At 42.7% G+C, this 22,118-nt stretch overlaps 1 protein-coding gene across 1 annotated transcript; it reads right to left on the bottom strand.

Moving 5' to 3' along the window:
- Positions 1-19,879: 19,879 nt before the first annotated feature.
- Positions 19,880-21,799, bottom strand: lrrc69 (leucine rich repeat containing 69). Its single transcript, XM_041956073.1, has 8 exons — positions 21,626-21,799; positions 21,373-21,499; positions 21,195-21,267; positions 20,856-21,051; positions 20,606-20,677; positions 20,408-20,509; positions 20,125-20,304; positions 19,880-20,005 (listed from the first exon to the last, which is right to left on the bottom strand). Exons 1-8 carry the CDS (start codon positions 21,797-21,799, stop codon positions 19,898-19,900), a joined length of 1,032 nt encoding a protein of 343 aa, XP_041812007.1. The 3' UTR covers positions 19,880-19,897.
- Between the last annotated feature and the right edge of the window lie 319 nt (positions 21,800-22,118).

Here is a 22,118-nt window from a genome sequence, read left to right as displayed (position 1 = left end):
AAACGGTGTGCATGGCAGAGGTACGGGTCATGACAAGAGCAAAAAGTGAGGATATCTCAGCTTCTGTTGCCTCAATTTTTACCAATGTTTTTTTTTTTTTTTTTATCTGTCTCTGGGAGTCTCCCAACTTCATGGAAGAATACTAAAATCGTGGGAGCACCCCTTTAACATCCTGAATTTCCTTGTGGAATAAGCTTGATATATACTTTAAAATCACAAGGTCAGATGAGACATCCACCACAGTGAAAACACCAGGCTGTACAGGTTGTAATAAAAAAGCTGAAGCCATTGCTTCATAAAGACAAAGACATCAGCACAGACTGCAAATAAAATCGTTTCAGAAAAGCTAGCATATGACCAGATCCAAGTGTGACATAACAGAGTCCTGTATCAGACTCATGCCAACATACAGTAAGTTTAATGAGAATATGTATTATATAATAAGTCAGTCTAGTTTAAATGTATTCAGATGTTAGTGCTGCAGAACAGACATCCAGACAGTAAGAAGCGGAAAATCCCATTGATGGTCGTGAAGGCTGTATAGCTGAAACCCAAAGTATGACTGTTAAGTACATACACAGCCTTCTTTTTTTCCACACTGCTGGCTATTTCTCCTGTTTCCAGACCTTGGACCTCGCTGTCTTTATTAAGGGGCACTTCTTCAGTGAGACGCACACCTGATCTTTCACTGCGATAGGCTGGAATTACGATTTTATGCCACACAAACCCAAAGCAGGTTTCAAATATTGGAACAAATAGATAGGAAATACTGTATATGACTTGCAATGAGAGGGATGTGATGGCGATTTCAAGCTCAAAACGTGACAGTGCTACAGCTTTCACACACACAGGTCATTCTGAAGGCATCCAGACATTACTGAAGAGCTTTTGCAGTAATCACTGACACTGTGGCAGAATAATCCAGGACTTGAAATGTACTTCTCTCTTTCCCATGACTCCTTAATTTCCTGAATCTGACTGCCTGTTACTCTCATCCTTTTGCACTGCCCGCTGTCTGTGTTGCAACAGATACAGTTTGAACCAAACCCACTAAGTCATTATAGCATAATGTATCCATAAGATAAGATCTAGTTTGGAAAATGTCAGTAATCCTGACAAACATATGTAAACATACCGAGTGAAAAGAGAGAAAGACTTGAAATTATTATATTTTTCTCTAATTTTTTTTTAGTACAACTGATTGCAGGGTTGGTCGTGTGAGGAGAAAACATGCTGCAGCACCGCATCCATGAAATTTTGTTTTTTTTAGCTCAAGCGATGAACTTTGACTGAACTGAGCCGCCATTTGCATTTTCAGCAAATATTTCAACGTTTCCGTGTTGCTAAGTTGCATTTACTGGAGCTGTCAGAAAAATCCACTCCCAGGTCCAAAACTGCAAATCCACTCCCAGGTCCAAAACTGCATGTGCAGTAACACAGTTACACATCAGGTGTCTTCAAATTCATGACACCGTCTGAGTGGCTGTAAACCATTTCACTGGCCATTTTAAGTCGGATTAGTCTTAAAACATCAGCTCCAGGAAAACTAAATGATTGAGTTTGAGGGTGCATGGCTGCCCCGGCTGGCCCTCCTGGAGCTTAACAACCGGCTCGAGCCTGTGTGTGACCTTTTAAGCGGTTATCTTTCATTATATGTGTTCTGGGGATGTATGACTAATTGCTTACTAATATAAATCCAAATCAAGGTGCATCTCAGACACTTGAGAGGCTGATAACAGAAGACAACAACCTTAGCCTATACCTCAAAATGTTGCACAGTTTGGCGACAGGGCTTAAGGAAATGTTAGAATTAAGGAGGGTGGTGTACATTAAGATACGAACCTTTGATGGAGCTGTTTATATGCTGCTCTGTCACCAGTACAATTAACCTCCTAACTAACCTCAGGTTTTTGCCTGACTAGATTGTGTTGGACCTCAAAGAGCTGGGATCAGCTGCTCCCTTTCAAAACCAATGACAGTAAAGTCATAAAGCGGCTCGTCAAAGCCCCCCCAATCTTTATCTCTGTGTTGAACCACTTTGGAGTTTATAAAGCAGGGATGAGTTGGACTGCTGTGATATTCCTGCCACATTCTTCTACGTAAAGTTCATTGTGGCCAGGGCTCTTGTCCCCCCCCCTCCCCCGTCTCCCTCTCTCCCTTCCCCTGTCTTCTCTCACTCTCTCTTATCGAGCCAGGCAGAAGCAGACAGCGACTTGAATTAAGCGCTGGTCGGGGGGGAGCTGCTTGGAGCCGATAACAATACAAAATGGATTTTCTCAAACAGAGAAAAACAGCTGTCTCCATTATTTGAATGCTTCACCTTTCCCCGCTCCATTAATTGGCTCTTTGATCACAGGCAGAGGTGCACGGTGACTGATAAGGAATAGGTTATTAGTAAAGTAGCCTGGAGGACCGAGAGGCGGCCGGCCGTGCCGCGCTGCAGGAGATGAGATAAAGGCGTGGTAATGCCGGTGTGAGGGAGTGCCGGTGAGTGATAGGGCCGCGCCGTCTGGCCCTCTGGCTCACGGGCGACGCGGAAAAAGAGCAGCAGCAGGACGAGGTGTGATATTGCAGCTAATGCGGGATTGTGATTCAGCTTGTGGGGGATAGAGCGTGGGATTTGATTCCACAACGGCTTGCTCCTTTAAGTGGTAGATCTCCCTCTCCCCCTTCCAGTCGGGCCCTGCCTCTCTCACCCACTCTTACAGAAATCAAACTGTGTGACAGGAAATTTCCTCTGCGCCTTTCATATTGGCCTGATACGTGGTAAATGTTAGGCCTATGATAGCCCGCGAGGAGAAAAACTAGAGGGAGGGGGAAATGACATTACCCCATCTAGGGCTTGTTAAAAGATGGGCGGCTCCTTTGATGTTGTGCTGAGCTAAATTCACTGCATTAAATCTGATGGAATTTTCACTATAAGCCTGTTTATGTATTTTCTCACATCCATGGACAAGGGGCGATTTGCCACACTTCTCAGTGGAGGAAAGGAATCTTCAAGAAGTCACTATCTTGTAATCCTCTCTCTCTCTCTCTCTCTCTCTCTCTCTCTCTCTCTCTCTCTCTCTCTCACTCTCTCTCTCTCTCTCTCTCTCTCTCGCTCTCTCTTCAAGAAATAGGACCGGAGGGGACAAGCAGGGTATTTGTGTGTTGTAAAGCGTGGTAAGAAAAGAGGGGAAGTGTTGATATTAAATTACCGAACACAAGGTTATCTAGTTCCTGCACATGGCTAGGCTGCCCTGGGCCAAGGGTAATCTGCTAATAGCGTTCACACCGAATGACATTATTAAGGAACTGGGCCCATGTGTCAGCCCTCTTTCTGTCTCTCTCTCTGTGGCCGTCTCTCTCTCTCTCAGACACAAACTGGGAACAGCTGAGAGGAAAAGAAAAACAGCAAAAAGAGACAGGGGGCACAGATGGATGAGGAGAACTAGAGGAAGAGATAAGAGCACAGGAACCAGACTGAGAGAGAATGGGGGGATGAGTGGGGAAGTCAGGGGTAAAGGATATGAGGCTGAAGTGCCTCCTCTTTTATTAGTAGCATTTTTGTTAAAATTGCCCTGCAAAAATCAAAGTTCAAAATGATTTATGATCGAGTTAAAGCATGTGACAAAACACTTGTAAGTAGGGAATTCTGACCCACTAAACCACTTTGATTCTCTCTTGTTCTGAGGGAGGTCGTCCATCAGTTGCATTAGGGGTAGTTAGTTAGAATGAGATGATGGGATACCATGGCATAACAGGCAAAACTCAAATGTTAACTTGCAATTACGCCACAAACGCTCTGCAGTTCACTGTGCGGGGAACGCCCTATAACCTTACATCTCCTCAGCAGGACAGTGCGCTGCATTCAGCTGTGGCGTATACAGGCCAAGGACAAAAGCCCATGCAGCTATCAATGTCAAGTAATGGCCTCCATACACTGCCCAGCAGGTGAGTGGAGAGAAAAATACACTGCGCTTCCTTTTGCCCCTGGGGGATGGTGAAAACTCACCGAGAGGATTCAAAGGGAAAAAAAAAAATCTTTCTCCTTTTCTTTACACTCGTTCCCACCCACCTCCTCCAATCTCAGCCTCAGCCACGGCGGCACATCCCGTAATCCACCGTGCAGTTGTTCTCGTTGAAACAGCCACAGTTGTTTCACACAAATGGAAAGCTCACGTTCGAAGCGGTGCCACCTGTATGTGTAAACTCAAAGCTCAACATTCTAGATGGGAAACGTTCAGTGATACGGTATCAGAGGATCTAACAGACAAAGCAAACAATAAATCCTGCACTCGTAAGAAGGAGCAAGGCGATACGCAGATTTCATCATTAAAAAAAGCTGTGAAATCATTTTTAAACAGAAAATTCTGCCCTTCTGCAGTGCTGATAGCAGTGACTGAAGACTTCCTCTGACATTTTCAAATTCGCATCAAACCGTGCAGGATAAACAAGCTATTTAACTTTGAGAGCTGGTAAAAAAGAAGCACTGCATTCTCACAGCGACCAAACTATCAGTAAGCAAGCATTCCTCTCAACCTCCATATTTGACATTGACTTCACGGGGCGAGCAAGTATATGTTTTTGCAAGTGAGTGTGCGCGTGTCTCTGTGTGTGTGTGGGTGTTTAAGTGCCAAAGTGAACATCTTGCTAGGACGTGAAGTCAGGAGGTCTCTTCCCATGCAGGCAGCCAGTAGAGAGGAGGTGATTGATGGCTAATGAGGGCTGAATGAGGAGACAAGGCCAAACACACTGTATGCTGCCTACTGTGGCTTTACTGCATGATGGATGGCAGGAGATACACTACCCACACGTGCGCAAACTGGTCAAAGCGTGTGTGGATGCGCTTCTGTGTGTGGTCGGTATTAAAGCGTGGATGCAACACCTACCTATTGATAAGGCTTATTTGCAGTCCTGTGATTGCTTTGCATGTGTGTAACAGCGAGTGTCCTTCATTTACCAGGTAATACACTTTACTCCAACTGTGCAAACCACTGACATTAGCTGATTTCCATTTTATCACCACTCTCCACCACATGGTAACTTTGCAGCAGTCACCTCATGTTGTATTTTCTCTCACAAGCCACTCTGTTCCACTCTAAACTCACCGAGCGAAATCACATCCAAAAACAGTTTACCATGACACTCAGTGGGGCATCACACTCCATCAGTCATCTTGAACCCCACTGTTTCCTGCTCAGTGGATCCATCCCATACCATTCAAATACCACGCAGGCTCATCCTATAGACGCTGCGTGAAGCCTCGTATAAACCCTGCGACATATGGATAGCTGGGAAATCGTACTTTATCTTCCAGGTTAGTTTGATCACTGATATATTGGTCCGTACATTGGCGTCTAACCTCAGCTGTGATGTTGGTGCATGCAAGAAAACATGCATTACTTAAAAGATACAAGTGATTAGGGCTGCAACTTTTCATCCTTTTTTTAAGTTTTTTTTATTAATCAGGTAATAGTTTAATCTATCAAAGTTCAGAAAATAAAGAACAATGTCTGTTACACTTGCAACTTGAAATAATCAATCGTTTAGCAAATCTATTTGACAAATCTCACCTCTAAGTGTAACAAACTGTCATTAACATATATGTTTGTGTAGTTAATGTCGAGATTATGAGACAGTATAATGACAGAATTAAATTAGAAGAAATAAAAAGTAATATAAATTGTACATTATGCCTGTCGAATATTTTTTTTTCTCAAGGGGTTGCAAAAAATGGAGAACATTTATTAAATTGTTAATGCCTTAAATATAAACGGATAACATCAGCAGTGTCTGGAAAACTATCAATAAATGTCTATAAAAAAGAAGAAACTTGTTTTCTCTGCCTGTGACCTCAAGCTGTATTTATATAACTCCTTCAGGAGGCACGTACATTTAGACATTAGTTGCATACTTCGGGCTAAATCATGCACTTGAGCAATGCATCAAAACGTGAAAGTGACAGACTGTTGGCCACGGTGAACACTTGGAGAACACAGGACTACGGAGTGCATGTGATGCATCATTCACAATCCTAAATGAAGCACCAAAGCGGGGTCGTAACAGCAGGAACGTCTTTCTTCGCTCAACGCTCTTCTCTCAATCTCTACCTTTTTATTCTTTGTCCTGTTTACTGCTGCCACACTGCTAGATCCACTCCTGCTTGTCAATGGACAGGAGAGAACGCGGACTAGAGCTTATGCTAAAAAAAAAACCAAACTCACGGTGACCAAGTGTGCCTGATGAAACTGGGCTCGCCGCCGCAGCAACACCATAGTATAAAACTGCTGGACAGACAAGGAGACGCCAGAAGCACCCAGAGCGTTCCTGAGGAAATTTATAGCTTACTCCTGAGCATCCTTTACACCCCCTGGCCCCACTTCCATCCACCCATCCCTGGTCGTCTGTCTCTCCCATCCCTCCTTACCCAGCACCCTCCCCCTGGCTTCCCCAGCTGTTGTGCACCTGGATGCTGGCCTAGGAAAGGGATGGGAATACATGCCATCCATCTCTCTGAGGGGGTATCTGAGGTATGTGTATCCGAACCTGTGTGCATGTGTGCAGTTGGAGGTTGCTGGAGCGTTCGGGAAGCAAGGGGAAGTGGGGGGAGTTGGGTTGTGGATACAACTAAATGATATAGCTTTTAATGGTGGTTGTAACCCTACAGAAGTGGCAATGACTATCAAGTGTGAGCTAAGATACAGAACTATGCATAAAGAGGTCAGTGTGGAAGAGATGTGATTGCTGATGTAGAACATATCGATTCAGCACTTTATAAGAACATTTGTATCAGGATTGAACAGATTTAGTCCAAAAATCTGTCCAATCCTTGTGGTCATGTGTCCTGTTGCTCATAGCTGTACAAATATAAGCTCTGTTCAAAACCACAGAACTTTATTTTAAATGGCAGTCAATGCCGCGGTTAACATGTCAGGAAATGTGTGGCCTATAAAATCAAAGATATGCTGCGTGTATCAAAACACCAGGGCAGTCAAAGATCACAAGACCACCTGAACACAACACCAAGACACTTCACCCCTTACACATCTCTGACTCGCTGCACACATTTTCCAATTTTTTCAACCAATCAAAACACTGCATTGAAATGGCAGTTCAGTATAATTACCAGGCTACATCTCTCCAGAACTGGGCAGATCAGAGATGAAGCAGTTGTGGCCTTTTGAGGTTTCAAGTTTTGCCCGGTGTAGTTTTCTACTGGAGGGACATGTTTTCACCATTCACAGGTGTGTTTGTGCACACTGGTCACAAGCCGTTTTCATGCAGTATCAAGAAGACGACACTGTGGAGGTTAACTTGTCTTGTTTGAACCTGTGATTTCTTCTGCCTGCTGTCCTGAAGAGAGATGCATCAACAGTATCTACAGTTCTGACTTCTTAATATTTCTCCAGTGTGCCATTTTACTTCTCATGTTTGGCCTGGTTGTCAGGAAAAAAAAGTTTTTATATTAATGAGCTGATGAAAGTTAAAGAAAGCATGACAGTGCTGATGGAATATTTATAGTGGAGCACTTCATGAGGTCGTCCCTGTGGACAACATAACATGAATTTATTCCAGTGCTATGTATTAATAAAAACGGTAAAATGTGATAGAGGCACTGCAGGCGCATCAAGCCATCATCTTGATTAAATGCTATTTATTGGTGAATGGTTTGTTTGTGAAATCAATTTTTCATTCTAAATGTCACATTTACAGTTTTGCAATGCAGATTGGCTGGGATATTTTGTTGAAATATACATGGGACTTTGGTTGCTTTCCCATGACACACAAATTTGATTGGTGTGAGAAGGAAGGAAGATGGATGAAGATTGTCTAGGGTTGGTTGTCAGGAGACCAGGGGAGGCTGGAACGTTGTTCCATATCTGCGTGAAATGTCTCAGATCGGAAATGGCAGCTCCCATATGGATTCAAATCCAGACACAATCCGCATACTAATACACACACTGCACACGGACAGAGACACGCATAGAAGACATGCATACAGCAGCAACAGACCTTTACAATAACAGAAACCAACTGGTGGCAAACTTTAAGTTGGCCTAATTTTAGATAAAACAATAACCTCTAACCCTTCAGTAAATCTGTATCATGCAGCAATATGGGCTTTTGCAGCCAAAACCAACATGCTACAAGTATATAACTATAATCGTACATTAATAAGAACCTTTTTTGTTATCCTGAAATGTTATAGAGCAATTCTAATGTGTCATTAAGCAATATCTCTAATATACTGCGCACTCTGAATCAAACGACGACTGAGAGTCAGCAGTCAACCACTGCAGCTTTTAGCCACTTGCTGCATTCTTTTGGTTTGTCCGTCTGGTTGAGTTGCTCATAAAAAAATTTCAAAAATTGCCATGTTAGTCTTGTGCAACTTCATGCAGTTAGTGCGTACAGTAAGTGTTAGCTAGTGCTGAAGCTTCACGAGGAATCAGATCGTGGCAAGCTACAGTTTATGCATTAGATGATTTCTGTAGGGAATATGTACAAATGTGTCTGCAGAGACGATAAATTAATGGATGAGTTAATGTCTTCATACATCAAGGCTTGTTGCTGGGTTTGTTTTGGAGCCTACTTTTTGCAATTGGTCTATCTGGTGTCTCTCTGCAGAGTTTTCAGCGACCGCATCGTTAGCATTAGCAGGTCAAACCAACCTACACAGGGAGCTCAATATGAAATAATGATAAGGAAATGAGTGTTATATTTAATCTTTTGTAAGGGAACATCTCTCTTGTTAGCAGTAAACACACAGACATTAGAAAAGGGTTAATATATGAGCCTAATCGTAATAATGAGCCACTCAGCCAGCTCAGAACTGCTAAACTTTGTTAGCCTGCACTTCAAGTTCCTTTTAATCAGACTCACAACGGATCTCTGCCAAGTTAAACTTTTTGAACTTTTGCTCTTCTGTCTCCCACACACACCCACGCAATATACTGCTCTCACGGTTTAATCATCATTTAAGCTCAAATCAGTATACAATTTTAACTTTCCTCCAAATGGTAAGAGCCAGAGAATGAGATAGATTAGACCCCAGCGAGTCCTGGTTCCAGCTCATCTGCCTTCATCAGTGCCGGGCTCTATTGGGTCAAACAGCTGCTGACAGACCATCATCAAACTTCTTCCTCTGTCAGACCTTCCCACTCTGCCTCTCTCTTTCTTTTCTCTGACATCTTGGATTCATCACTCTTCGCTGCTAATCTTTCTTGCCCGTTCTTCTCTCTGCTGCAACATCTCATATTAAACATTTCATCTGCCGATTTCTTCGCTGCTATCGCTCTTTGTCAAATGACATCTTGCATTTATGAGTCCATCCTTTACTATTCTAACATGTTGGACTCATCTGTCCTGTCTCTCTCTCACTCTCAGATCTACAACAAATGTTTGACCAAGCTGTTCCACACTGTATTATTCAGCGCTGTGTGTGAGCCGGCGTCATCAGACATGTATGCCTGACATGATGCATTGGCTCTGTTTAATTATAGAGATGCTGAATAAATATTTACAGATGGCCGATCCGTCTTCTCCCGGTCAGGCCCACAAGTGTGATTTATGAACCGTCAGTTAACGCGGAAGAAACGGCTGTCATTGTTTCTGTATGGAGGCTGGATATTACACCCTACATGTGTGTATTACGGCCTGCTGAAGTCTTAGAGCTGCGTTAATACATGCAAGGGGCTGCTGCTATGAGCCTGGATGAAATTTAAACAGGTTCTTGAGACTGTATTAACCTGTAAAGATATTTCCACGGTTATTAGCTTCAAAAGCTGCCCAGTCTTGCAGATATGGTGGATACCGGCAAGGTTACAAGAGTAAATGAATATATTAAAATTTTAAAACTCCCTCCTGAAATATTCCTGGTGTGGATTCTGTTTTTCCCAACCTGAACTACTATAAGATCCAAAGAGTCACTTTAATCCTCGCTTGCTTTTTAAATTGTTCTAAAATGACCTTGTTATTGAAGAGCCATTTGTTAAATGGAGATTCTGGGCCGGTCCTCAATGGGCCGATAACAGGCAAGAGTTGGGTATTATAAACAAACTTTAACATCAAAACTGACAGCATCAGATGAAGAATGCTGTTACATTCATTCGAGATACACTTCTATGAATTTCAAATTAATACACACAGTTAAATTGGGCTCCAATTTAGGGGGAAATGATGAATAAAATTAAACCTGACCTAATTCCAGCCAGAGGGAATTAGATCCTGAATCAAGCCAAACCCAAAGAGTCAGGCTAATCGCGTTTGGGCTGGGTTTCAAAGCTCTAGATTAACAACCCCTGGATCCAAAGCAGTCTATTACCGGCGTGGGCGGCTGTGTGGAAACAGAGGAGCTGTGAGGCTAGTTGTGATGAACTACTGGTATGCAAATACTATGCCTTTATATTTTAAATGCTCGGAGAACTTTGTATGATGAAAAAACAAGTTTGGGGCTAATGGCTGGCTAAACTCCTGGTTGCTCTTTAGCCACTTTCACTCACTGCTCATGCTCAGCCGCAGCCTGCAGAGACTCAGTTTGCACAGATATCTTTAGGTACAGCAAACAAAACTGAAGAAAACCTCAATCCACATTAGATCACGATTCACACAGTATAGCATCGCTATAAACTAACAGCTTGACTGTTAACAGACCAATATTTTAAGAAAAGCGTAATTTCTTTGTTTGGGTTATCTCTTAAAACTGTAGGAAAAAAGTTTCCATTAGTAGCTTAACTCACCTGCCAAAGTATGTTTTTAAGCACCAAAACTGGAGTCCCACAAACTCTCAAAAATTCATCCTGATCTAGTCCAGCTTCAGACTTTATGAGTGACATTTATGTGAGCTGGGAGGTAGAGAGAGTTGTATATCGCTGTGTTGTGCATGAGTTAGAACTCGTGCCACTGGGAGAGAAGTACAGTAAAAACACATTAAGCATTTCACTTCCAAACTCACCGGAGGGCTGCAATGTTTCCTAATGCTCTTTTTATGGCAAACAGCAGAGTGTCTGCGCAAGCGCACGTGCGTCTAAAGTGCGTGCGTGAAAGTCCACTCGCATGAGTAACTGTGTGTGTTCTCGTGTGTGTGCGCTGGTGTACTTGCCTGCCTGCTGGTGCTCCACAGCCATCTGGTATCTGGTCAGTCTAGCGAGCCTCTGGAGGGCACCTGGCCAGCAGCTTGCTCACCTGGCTCTGCTAGCCCCTGCCAACCACCACACCTGGCCTGGCCAGCGTACAGGGAAAGGGAACAGATTGCAGAGTGCAGCCAAGAGCAGTCCTACATTGCAGCACGAAATAATGCACCGATACTGGATATATTTGCTGCTTGCTGTGTTGCTACAAAGAACGTGATGAGCATGTTAATGTGATATTTTGAAGACACTACATTAGAGGTGACATAACGCCACAAAATGTTTTCAAATACTAGTCACCAGGCAGATCTCTGTGCTTTTGGAAACAATGCTCAACTCCTGATTTGAGACTCAACATACTCATATAAGATTCCATAATGAGCTGTGTTGACTTCTGCTGCATCTGTCCCAACAGTTTGCACCGATCTGTGCCAACTCATCCATTTAGCATACGATGGCACTTCCTTCCTGCAGGTTGTCCTCTGCTATCAATTAAACTCTCCTCTCCCTGCAAGAAAGATGCTCTTTGTCCCCTGTTGCACACACACACACATACACATAAACCACACACACCGTGGACGCAGAGGGACAGACACCTGCAGAGTGTTTGTCACCTCTTCTGTTGGCATCTGCGACCGCGCGGCATTGTGGGAGAGACGGCCATCTGTTGTCGGCGAGGCTGGATTGGAAGGGGGCAAGCCGGCGCGATGCATCATGCTGCTCTTTTCTGTTGGTCTGAGCTGTGTGAAGTGTTGTGTTGTTCAGGTGTTTTGGTTGTCCTCAGTCCTGTTGGTGTTACTCAGCTAAAACAATATAGCTACAAGAAACAGTTAAACCTAGTTTTGCATTTAATAAGCTACAAATGCAACTGTGAAGTTATTGCTACGATGTTAAAAGTAATTGTAGCGTCTCTTGAGGGCACTAACGCTTTTTTTTTTCATTCAACATGTGCTAATTATGCAAAAGCAATGTCCCATACAGAATGTTTTGGATTCATTAAAACCACATGCAAACGGTTGCCTTTTGTCAAATTGAACTCTCTCCTAATTATCTTGGAAATGTTTACCCCTCTTCACAGGGAGACAGCACATGAATGCTTGATTGACATGACAGTGGCTGCAAAGTTTCTTCAATTATCCTGGCAAGGTTACGATTGCTGCCTCTTGATTCACAGCAGGTCCTTGTCATTCTGAACACAGAAATACTAAACTCCTTTCTCTGCCTACGCTGCTGTAACCTATGAATTTTAAGTCTGCTGAGATTGTAAATAAAAGATGGACAGGGAGTTAGAACCATTAAAAATGACTGTGGTATTTAAAACATGTGGAGTGAGCTGAGGATAGCCTTCACTCGGATTTTGTGATCTGTTGGTGGGGACTGCCCACTGTTCCGACGGCCTATTAAAATGTCTGAAGAGACCGCCCAATGTCCCTTTGACTGGCATGTGTTCGTTGGTGGGTTAGGCTTGGGGTTGGATGGGTAGCGTTGGAAAAAAAAAAGTCAGTGACTTGACTTTAGTGATCTCCTGACCTTTCCTACAGCGCCAACATTAGGTTGGTATTTCTGTTATTTAATGAAATATGTCCACATCTGCTGGATATGTTGTCATGAAATTTGGTTAACACATTCATGCCCCCTCAGGATGAATACCGATGAATTTGGCGATCCCTTAACTTTTCATCATGCGCCATCATCAGGTCAACATTTTTATTAGTCCAGTACTTTGCTTTGCAACCAAATACCGGCAAAACCAATGATATTCCCATCGGCCCAAGCTGTACTCTGTGTTATGTGATAATTGGGAAACGTTAAAATGCTAACACGTGAAACTATTGAACAGGGTAAACACAACACCTGCTATCATCAGCATGTTGTCATTGTGAGGATGTTGTTTGCTTGCTGATGTGCTCGCATTTAGCTCAAAGCACTGCGCCTTTGGACAGCCTCAAAAAGCCGCTAGCGTGGCTGTACACTCTTGTTCAATTTTGCATGTAGTACAAAGAAAAGTTAGCCTATACATTCTCAAATATGTATGCATGCAGAGCGTCTGTGTCCACATTAATTCTGCTGAGAAAATTCCTTTTTGTCATGTCTCTGTTTATAAAACCAAGTGTCTTCACATAGCAAATACTTGGCTAGAGGGTTAGAAAATACAGCTGAGCAACAAAAGAACCTTTCTTTTTTTCAGCATTGTGTAAAATGATTGAATGTTACATCTTGAGTGTAACAACAAAGACAAATATATTGTTGAAATATGCCCGACAGATCGTAGTTTCAGTGTTGTCACTGGAGGCAACAGCTACTTTGTGAAGTGTGTGATGCTAGAAGAAAACATTTGCTCCATAAGAAATGAAGCATTAATACACATTGAACTTCAGAGATTGTATGTTTATCGTGAGGAACGGCTGCAGACTGAAGAACAAATAATGGGGGAAAAAAGATATCACAGACAAGAATGAGTCCGATTGAGATATTAAGCCACATATTCCTGAAGGACATTCTCTCGTGCAGGACGTTCATTTGGCTGGTTGGTTGGGTTGTGGGTCTGCTCATCCAGCCGGCCTGCACATCGCAGACAGATGTTCGGCCAGCCAAGCCTGCAGCGCCACAGGCAGCGTGTGTTCTAGAAAAACCCGGAGACCAGATGCTGCTACCTGGTGTCCCACCCGCCTGCCACTCCGCTATACTGGCCGTGCTCTAGTGGCCATCACATGACCTCAAACTGCGATTTGAGATTGTGTGCCATCAATCAAATTGATGATAGAGTAGAGTGGAGCTGGAACTGAAAGCCTACGTAGGGTCTACTCAGCAGGTTCACCACTGTGTGTCTGACAGGCTGAATTCATATGCCAGATTGTTTTGAATAATGAATCGAATAAGGTAGCTATAAGAAAGTCTGAAATACACATGCACGAGAGTTAGAGGATATGCATATTCTTGCTGAGAAGTCAACTGTAGTGTAAGGAGTCATATCAAAGCCTTAGCATAATCGAAATGAATATCACAGGAAAAAGAATAATTTGGGGAAAATGAAAGCATCAAAACACACATCATAAAATACCATATGGTATCCTACTGAGTGAAATGTCTGAAGTAACATCAAAAGATATAATGCGCATCTATATCTCTTTCAGCCTGATTCAAACCCCCCACCCCCCCACCCCCACCAAGTTTTGTTCCCCAAATAAATAAACAGTCACTGTCTCCCGAACAAACAGAAGCACAGATTCTTCATCCCTCTCCACAGTCCCTGTCATTACCAAACCCGAGGAAACTTTTGAAGAGATTCAAAGACACTCAAGATTAAAGATTTATTTGTTCTTTTGAAGATCCAGCAGTGTTTTTGTCTTATTTCTTCGACAAATGCAGCGTGGTAATGGTGTTTTGTGCAGCGTGGTTGAGGCTGACCCAGAACTGCCAGAGAGAGGTTGCTGGCCTGATGGCCAGGCTCTGGTCACAAAACTCCCTTAATGAGGAATGGCTCAGAAATGGCATCGCTTCCTTGTAACCTCAAAGGAAAGACAGTTTACTTGCTTGCATTCAAACTGTTATTTATATATTATATTGTGATGTGAAAAAGAAGAGAAAAGACTAGGAGGAAGCTTGTTAGACTGGCACATCTGGGTGGCTTTGTTTTGAAGCATGTTTTTGTAGTCTAGTTCAATTCATTTATTTTTTTTCCACCTTCTAATCTATATCAGACATAGTCTTTTGTTGAACTGTGTTGATTTTGATGAAGAGATTGCACAGTTATTGTCTTGAACATCTGGCATTTTTGCCATCTCTTTTTCTATTGATACGCATCGATGTGTGGAAGCAAACTTTAGCACTTTCTAGATTTAATAGTCACACATGAGTTACAATGCTCTGATCTGATGCTTAGATTTCAATTAAGCTTTGAATTCCAATAAAAGCTCATTGTTCCTGTTTTTATTAGCTGCTCTCTCTTAGATTCATCAGGCATATCTCAGTGTGTTGTGCATCAGTGCATCTCTCTCCTCATCGGCTAGAGAGCCAGCGGAGAATCATACTGCCCCCTAGTGCCCACTGTCATTAGTAACACAAGAAAATTGATTGTGCAGCCGTCAACCAGACAATACCCTGGTACTTTGCCAGTGGCTCGATACCAAGCTCTGTCATGGGCAGCGATGCACAACAATAGATTCTACTGATTGGAGTGGTGCACACTCCCGGCTATGACACTGGCATATCGCTCGCTATTGAATGGCTGTTTTTTCCTCTCTCTCCAGTCACAAGGCACTTAATTCAGCAATCAATGCTAGTCATTTTAATAGCACCTCTGCTGTTGCCCCGAGGAGAGAAGAGGAGAAATCAGGGTGAACCGGTGTCAAATCATTCTTCTGAGGTGAAGACCACAATCATGGTTTTGATGGATCTCTGAAAATGACTAAACATGCTACATACAGTGTTGCAGTGGGGATGTCATGCTGGACAGTGTTTGTTACTGGAAACTGTTGCACATACTTGTTTAAGTGTAGAGCTATCAAACTTTAAAGTGTGGATTCATATACAACCAAAGACAAGCATGCAAATGAAATATTAAGCCCTAACATGTAATACTGAGCCTTGATGATGAAATCATAGAAACCACAGTCAAACAAAATATAGAAACAAGGCTGCGTTTGACCTTCAGCAGCAAACGCACACATTTTCATCATATCCATTACAATAAAAGCTTGCATCCAGTGTCCTTTATTCTGTTTTTAGCTAACATATCACTTGCCTTTCCAGCCCCAAGATGCAATGTGAGCTCAAGCAGCCATAGGCTCCTCTAAAGACATCCTAAGTAAGTGCTCCAAATGACAAGACAGACTAAATACCCCCTAACAAACGATACGAGACTGCAGAAAGCGCTTTAACAAAGGAGGTATGTAATGAACCCCAGGTGCCTTCTCCCCAATACATCATCCTGAGTGAATTTGCCAACATCACTCTCTTTACCTCCAAGCATGGTAAATGAGAATTTATGCACCCGCTACTTTATCATTCTTTACTTTTTTCACCCCCACGAGGTAGCCATGCCATGCGAGACAGATATTTCCACCAAAGGCAATATCCCCTCGTAGTAATTATATCAGAGCGAGAGAATGGCTCATTAACATATGCTAGGCATGTCAGGAATTTACAAGCGCCTTTTGTAGATGCCTCTCGTCAGTGTGCTGCTCCCATCCGTATGGTGTCTCCTTTGAGGATGCAACCTCCTCATTTCCATACACGTCAATCAAGCTGTGCGTGGTTTTTAGAATTATTCTGTACAAAAGCACAGGGCTCTCTGAATATGGCAATCATAAGGGACAGCTCAGTGATATGGAAAAGTGTGTCTGCGCACATGTTGGGGGGGTGGGGGGGGGGTGTTCCAACTATGTGTTTTGTGACATGATGAAAACAAAGCAATGGAGGCAAAATTATCTTGATGATGTGTCATCAATGCAGAGTGGGTGGAGTGATTGTATTTGCTTTTCTGAAGTGTGTTAAAAAGGCATCTGTGTATGTGTGAATACATGCAGAAAGCTTGACACCAGACACCAGACCAACTAACAGACAAGTCCCGAGGCCACTGAGCTAGTGGCGCTGCTGCTGCTGCTGCTCCACCGCTTCAGGACCCAACATCTGCTGCCTCAAAGAAGGCGCGTACTATTGCCCTTTCACCCATTAGTATGGGGCCAGCAGAATGCAATGACCTAATTATTACCCATGTTCATATACATCTCTTAAAAAAAACACTTTGAATTTCCACTGTGAGCTCATTATGTGTATATAATTTATGACAAAATTCACTACAGAACAAAATGTGGCTGTGCAATATGAGTAATGGTAATTAAGCCTTTAAGAAGTTTGAATGTAAATGTGTGAACATACAGTTCTCTTCCAATGCCAGAGGCAGGGCAGCAAAGTCAGCAGCGATGTAAGTACGCAAAATTTCCCTGTGAAATTCTATTCATTTATAATAAACCAGAGCCGGACTTTATGGGCAATTATTATAACTTTTGGGTGTAAAAATCCTGCGGAATGCAATTAAAGGAATTCTTTAACACTGTGGAAAATACACTTATCCGTTTTCTTGGCAAGCGGTAGGTAAGAAGATCAATACCACCATCATGTCTGTGTGCTAAATATGAAAATATTACCTTCTATTTCCAGTTGTTGTGCTAAGCTAAGATAGCTGGCTGCTCCCTCAGGCATAGGCCTATACAGGAGTGGTATCCATCTTCTAGTGCAATTCTCAACAAGAAATTGAATGAGGGTACTTTCCCTTGAAGTATCTTCAGATGCGAGTTATGATCCCGTATACCTACAGTGTATGTTGGAGACAATGTTTTTTACAGGACATGATTTCTGGTTTTGGGTGGAGCATTCATGTGTGTTGCTAATACATATTATAGTATAGTCATAATTCAATGAATAAAATAAAATACACTCCATACTAAGTAAGACAAATGCACAACCTCAGGTGGTGCTGTGCCCTAGTGGCCCTGACTGCATCTCTTTGTCTGCCTGACCCCCAGGCTCCGTCCACTCCACACCAACGAGGCCAAGACAGACTGGTGTGGTGTTTAGTTCCACCACACTGGCTGACTTGGCCCAGTGCCCTTACGCTCTAACTGACAGTAAACTAACTGAGCTGACTGGAAAAAGAATTAATTTGCCGAAAACACAAACACATCCACTTAAACAGATGGCAGCCTCGCTTTCGTTTTTTCTGTGCTGTAAATGCACAGCAGCTTTGTAATTGACTTTTTAAAAACCAATAAGGCAAGTGAAAATGAACAAAAGAAATGATTTTAAAAGGAAATGGATCCATCGGCTGGGAGCGAAAACGTGACCCCACAGCAGCATAACATGAGTTTGACAGAAAACCTCCAAAGTGAGATGGAGATAGACAGAAAAGTCATTTTGTGTTTGAATGAGTCGAGGCTTTTGCCCCGGCAAATGTCACCGCAATGACTGAAGACCCGATGTCCATTTCCATCACCAACCGCTCTCTCTATCTCTCTTTCTTTCTCATTCTTTGTCATTGCCTTTTCCCTTTAAGTGCACTTTCGCCCACACCACTTGGAAATTGATTGAAACAAAATGTCACAATTATGCCCTGTAGCTCGCCGCTTCAATTATTCATCAATTAGGGGCTAGGCTCCTTTTTTTCTCTCCTCTGAGCTGATTTTTCATTCAGTTTGCGCGAGATGTATGGCTCCCCTGCTGTTAACCAGTCCAAAGTCATTAGTTTCTGGGTTTGCAATTAAACCTGATGCCTTATGCATGAGGCTCCGACTCAGTAGACACACGCAGCAGCGGCCGCAGCAGCTAGTGAACGAGCTAGCAAGCTCTGGAGGCGTGGATGGGAAATTAATTTGCTAGAAATGAAGTTCTCTCTCTCTCTCGCTCGCCCTCCCCCTCTCTCTATCTCTCTCTTGTCTGGCAGGTTGGAACAGATGCCACTGGCTGGAGATGGAGATGGAGATGGGGCAGCTATGAAGTCGCAGTACAGCTTCAACAGCACTAACAGAGGAAGAGGATCTCATCAGATTTGCACAGCAAAAATATGTGTAGGACATATACTTTGGTACATTTTTCACTCAGGTATAACTAGAATTTTGTCAGCAATGTGTGCCCATACACAAGTTTATCAGCTAACCCAGCGATAACTAATACAGTCTAACACAACAATTCCACAACAAATCCTGCTGTTATGCAGTTTATGTTGAAACTGTTTTATTGAGGTGCTGATTAAACTTTCTGATCACTTTTGAGGATGTAGTTTGTGGTGCTGTTAAGTTGTATCTTAATGCAGAGAGGTGATCCTGTTATTCAGCCTACTCTCCTTAACACAAACGAAGTGGACAAAATAATACAAACACCCATCAATGTAATGCAATGCAAAATATAATATTTTAAACTGTAATGGATGAGCCTCTGTGTAGGCCTGAAGTTGAAAACACATGGTGAAAGTATCTATAGGGTTGTCAATTATTGAACGTACCTGCACTGATCAATGTGAAAAAAACAGTCAGTCAAGGTATTTACATGTAAAGGGTTTTTGTAAGCTGACATTATTGGGAATTTCTTGAAAGCTATGGTTGGCACACAGCATAAATATACTCTACAAGCTATCGATTGAAGCCTGTGTTCAGCATTGAAACATTTTTTCTTGTTCATGTGATGCCACCTAGTGACCAAACAGTCAAATGGCATCTGTGAGAGATTTGAAGAACAAAATCCTCATGTACTGGAAATAATAGCACCATATCAGAGGTGAAAGAGGCATTCAGATCCTTTACATAAGTAAAAGTACCATTAGAGCAGTGTGAAAATACTCCATCACAAGTAAAAGCCCTTATTCAACACACTACTCAAGTAACAGTACAGAAGTACTACTAGCAAATTGTACTAAAAGTATCAAAGTAAACATGCTTGTTTTTACTGTGACTGATGTATTATTATATAGGACATTCATAGATTGTGATACTGATGTATCAATGGGTAACAAGCATTTTACTGTCAAGAAGTAGCTATATCTGTCAAAGAAAAGTAAAAACAGTAGTAAATCAAAATGGTATTCAGTACAGTGCTTGAGTAAATGTACTTAGTTATTTTCCACCACTGAACCTAACATACTTAGGTAACTACTGCCAGAAACACATAGTCCTGGTCAGGTCCACTGTTAAATTTCTGTATTAGCACATCTGTGTCCACAGATTTAGTTTTACAAAAAAGGGGATGGGATAGTGAATGACATAATGGATAGTACCTTTTTAATGAACTGGTATTCATCTTGTAGCAACACCATAGTAGGAGTGTCCATCTGTATTAAAGCACTTGTATGAACAAAGGAGAGCGCGCACTGGAATAGTCAAAGCATTCCTCATTTTCATGTTCTGCAAGACACATAAACATGACAAAGCGCTTACTAATGCAGTCATATATGATTTACCGGGTGCCACAGAATCATTCTGTTTCAATCACAAGCTTCAAAAAATAAAAAATCATTGCTCACCTTCTTCAGACTGATAAAATGCACACACTCCAGCCAGGTAGTAAGGAAGGGGCCCAGGCAGAGCGCACAACAGCTGCCATCAGCCAACAGCGCAGTCAGTAATGGGTAGTGGGGAAGCATCCTGTGGACCAGAGAGGACTTCTTCCTGTCCTCTTGCAACACAAATCTGGCAATGAGTTCCTAAGACACAAAAATGAAACAGATATAATGAGGTGCTACCTTACACAATGGATGATAAATATAGTGAGTGTTTTCTGTCTGCTGCACTTCAGTGACTCTTTACCTTTAATGAAAACACCTCTGCATCCTGCACTGACGACATTGGCTCGCGGTGCACAAACCTGTTGCCTTCACAGTAGAGCTCCTTCAGGGGCAGCAGATGAAACTACACAGAGCAATGTCCTGTGTCAGACAGTGAAGTTGTGACTCCACAGTTTTTAGATTTTAGCATTGTGCTGCTGAATTATACCGTATAATGTACCTCAACAGGGAACATGGACAACTTGTTCCCAGCCACATCCAGAACTTGGAGTTTTGCCAGTGCCCCAATTCCCTGTGTGAAATGTAATGTTCGGTCGCGTTACGTTAAGTCACTCAATATCCTGAAAGCTCAGTTAAACATGAACTCAAATTCTTTGTGTTAAATGTGAAAAACCTGTCAAACATGTTGAGAGTTTTCTTTTGCATCAGCTGAGGACATTTATAAATCACATGAGTGACCGAACACCCACCTCTGGTAGGCTGGTCAGCTTGTTTCTGGCCACATACAGCTTGGTTAGAGCTTTACAGCGGTAGAGCTGCTGAGGTAGCCAAGACAAACGATTGGAAGTCAAGTTTATCTCAGACAACATCGTGAGATGACCCAACTCCATGGGGATCTCCTCCAGCTTATTGTCCAGCACACTAAGGTGTTGAAGCCTCCTCAAACTGGTGGGTTTTTAACATAGAAAGACATTATTCTTAATGAGAGAGATGCAAAACAAGTCAACCAGTCAGCCAAGTTAATTTAGCCTACAGAACCTACAACTGCAGGTATGGAGCTCTTGGATACCACAATGGCGTAAATGTACCTTTTAATCTCTGGTGGAAGCCTTTGAATCTGGTTGTGGTTCAAATTGAGCACAACAAGGTTTTGTAAGCCACCTGTAAAACATAAATTACAATAAAGGGGTTCATTTGAGCTTTGAGTGTGTGGTTTTTTTGACAAATCTTCCAAGGTGCTAATCATGCAGAACAGTGAGAACCTACCCATCACCTCAGGTGGCACTACTGTAATTTGGTTCCTGAACAGATACAGTTTCTTCAAGGACTCCAGATGGCCCAGAACAGCGGGAATCTCCTTCAAGGCATTATTTCCCAGATTCAGCTCAGCCAGCTTGCAGGCACCACATAAGGAAAAATATTTAATCACAAATCTGCGTGCTGTGCAACACATTTAAAGAGTTACCTTGGAAATTTTCCAGCAAACAGATGAGCTCGGAGCAAGCTAACGCAGACTGACGTGTTGTAGGCGGAGCAGCTCGTCCGGCAGGGCGGCGATGGCGTTGTTGTTCAGCAGGAGAACTGAGAGGTTTGTTAACCTGGAAACACACTCAGGAACCTCTTTTATACTCTTCGAGGTCAAGTTTAAAGAAGTTCCTTTACCGTACCAAGCTCTAACCACAGACTCGGCCATTTGCAAAACCAACGTCAAGCGCTCGCGTTCATGTTTCCATGGCGACAAGACGCTTGTTGGCTTGTTGATGAGGATTTGCGTTGGATTAGTAGCGGCCTCTAGAGGTGGCAGCTGAGTATGGCAGGATGTTTCCGCGATGTTTCTGCGTAACAATACCTCAAAAAGTCAATGACAAACAAAAGCACAGAGCCTATTATCAGCAGTAAGGACAGTGGGGGTGGCCCAGTGGGCGCAGCCAACCCTAACCCTGAGCCTGTAGTAAAAATGGTTTCTTATTGGTCTGTGGGTGAATGTACAGCAGTACAGATGCTGCTGAATG

This window comes from Chelmon rostratus, chromosome 16, assembly GCF_017976325.1.
Source record: "Chelmon rostratus isolate fCheRos1 chromosome 16, fCheRos1.pri, whole genome shotgun sequence".
Lineage (NCBI taxonomy): Eukaryota > Metazoa > Chordata > Actinopteri > Chaetodontiformes > Chaetodontidae > Chelmon > Chelmon rostratus.
This window is presented reverse-complemented; position numbering and strand designations above follow the sequence as displayed.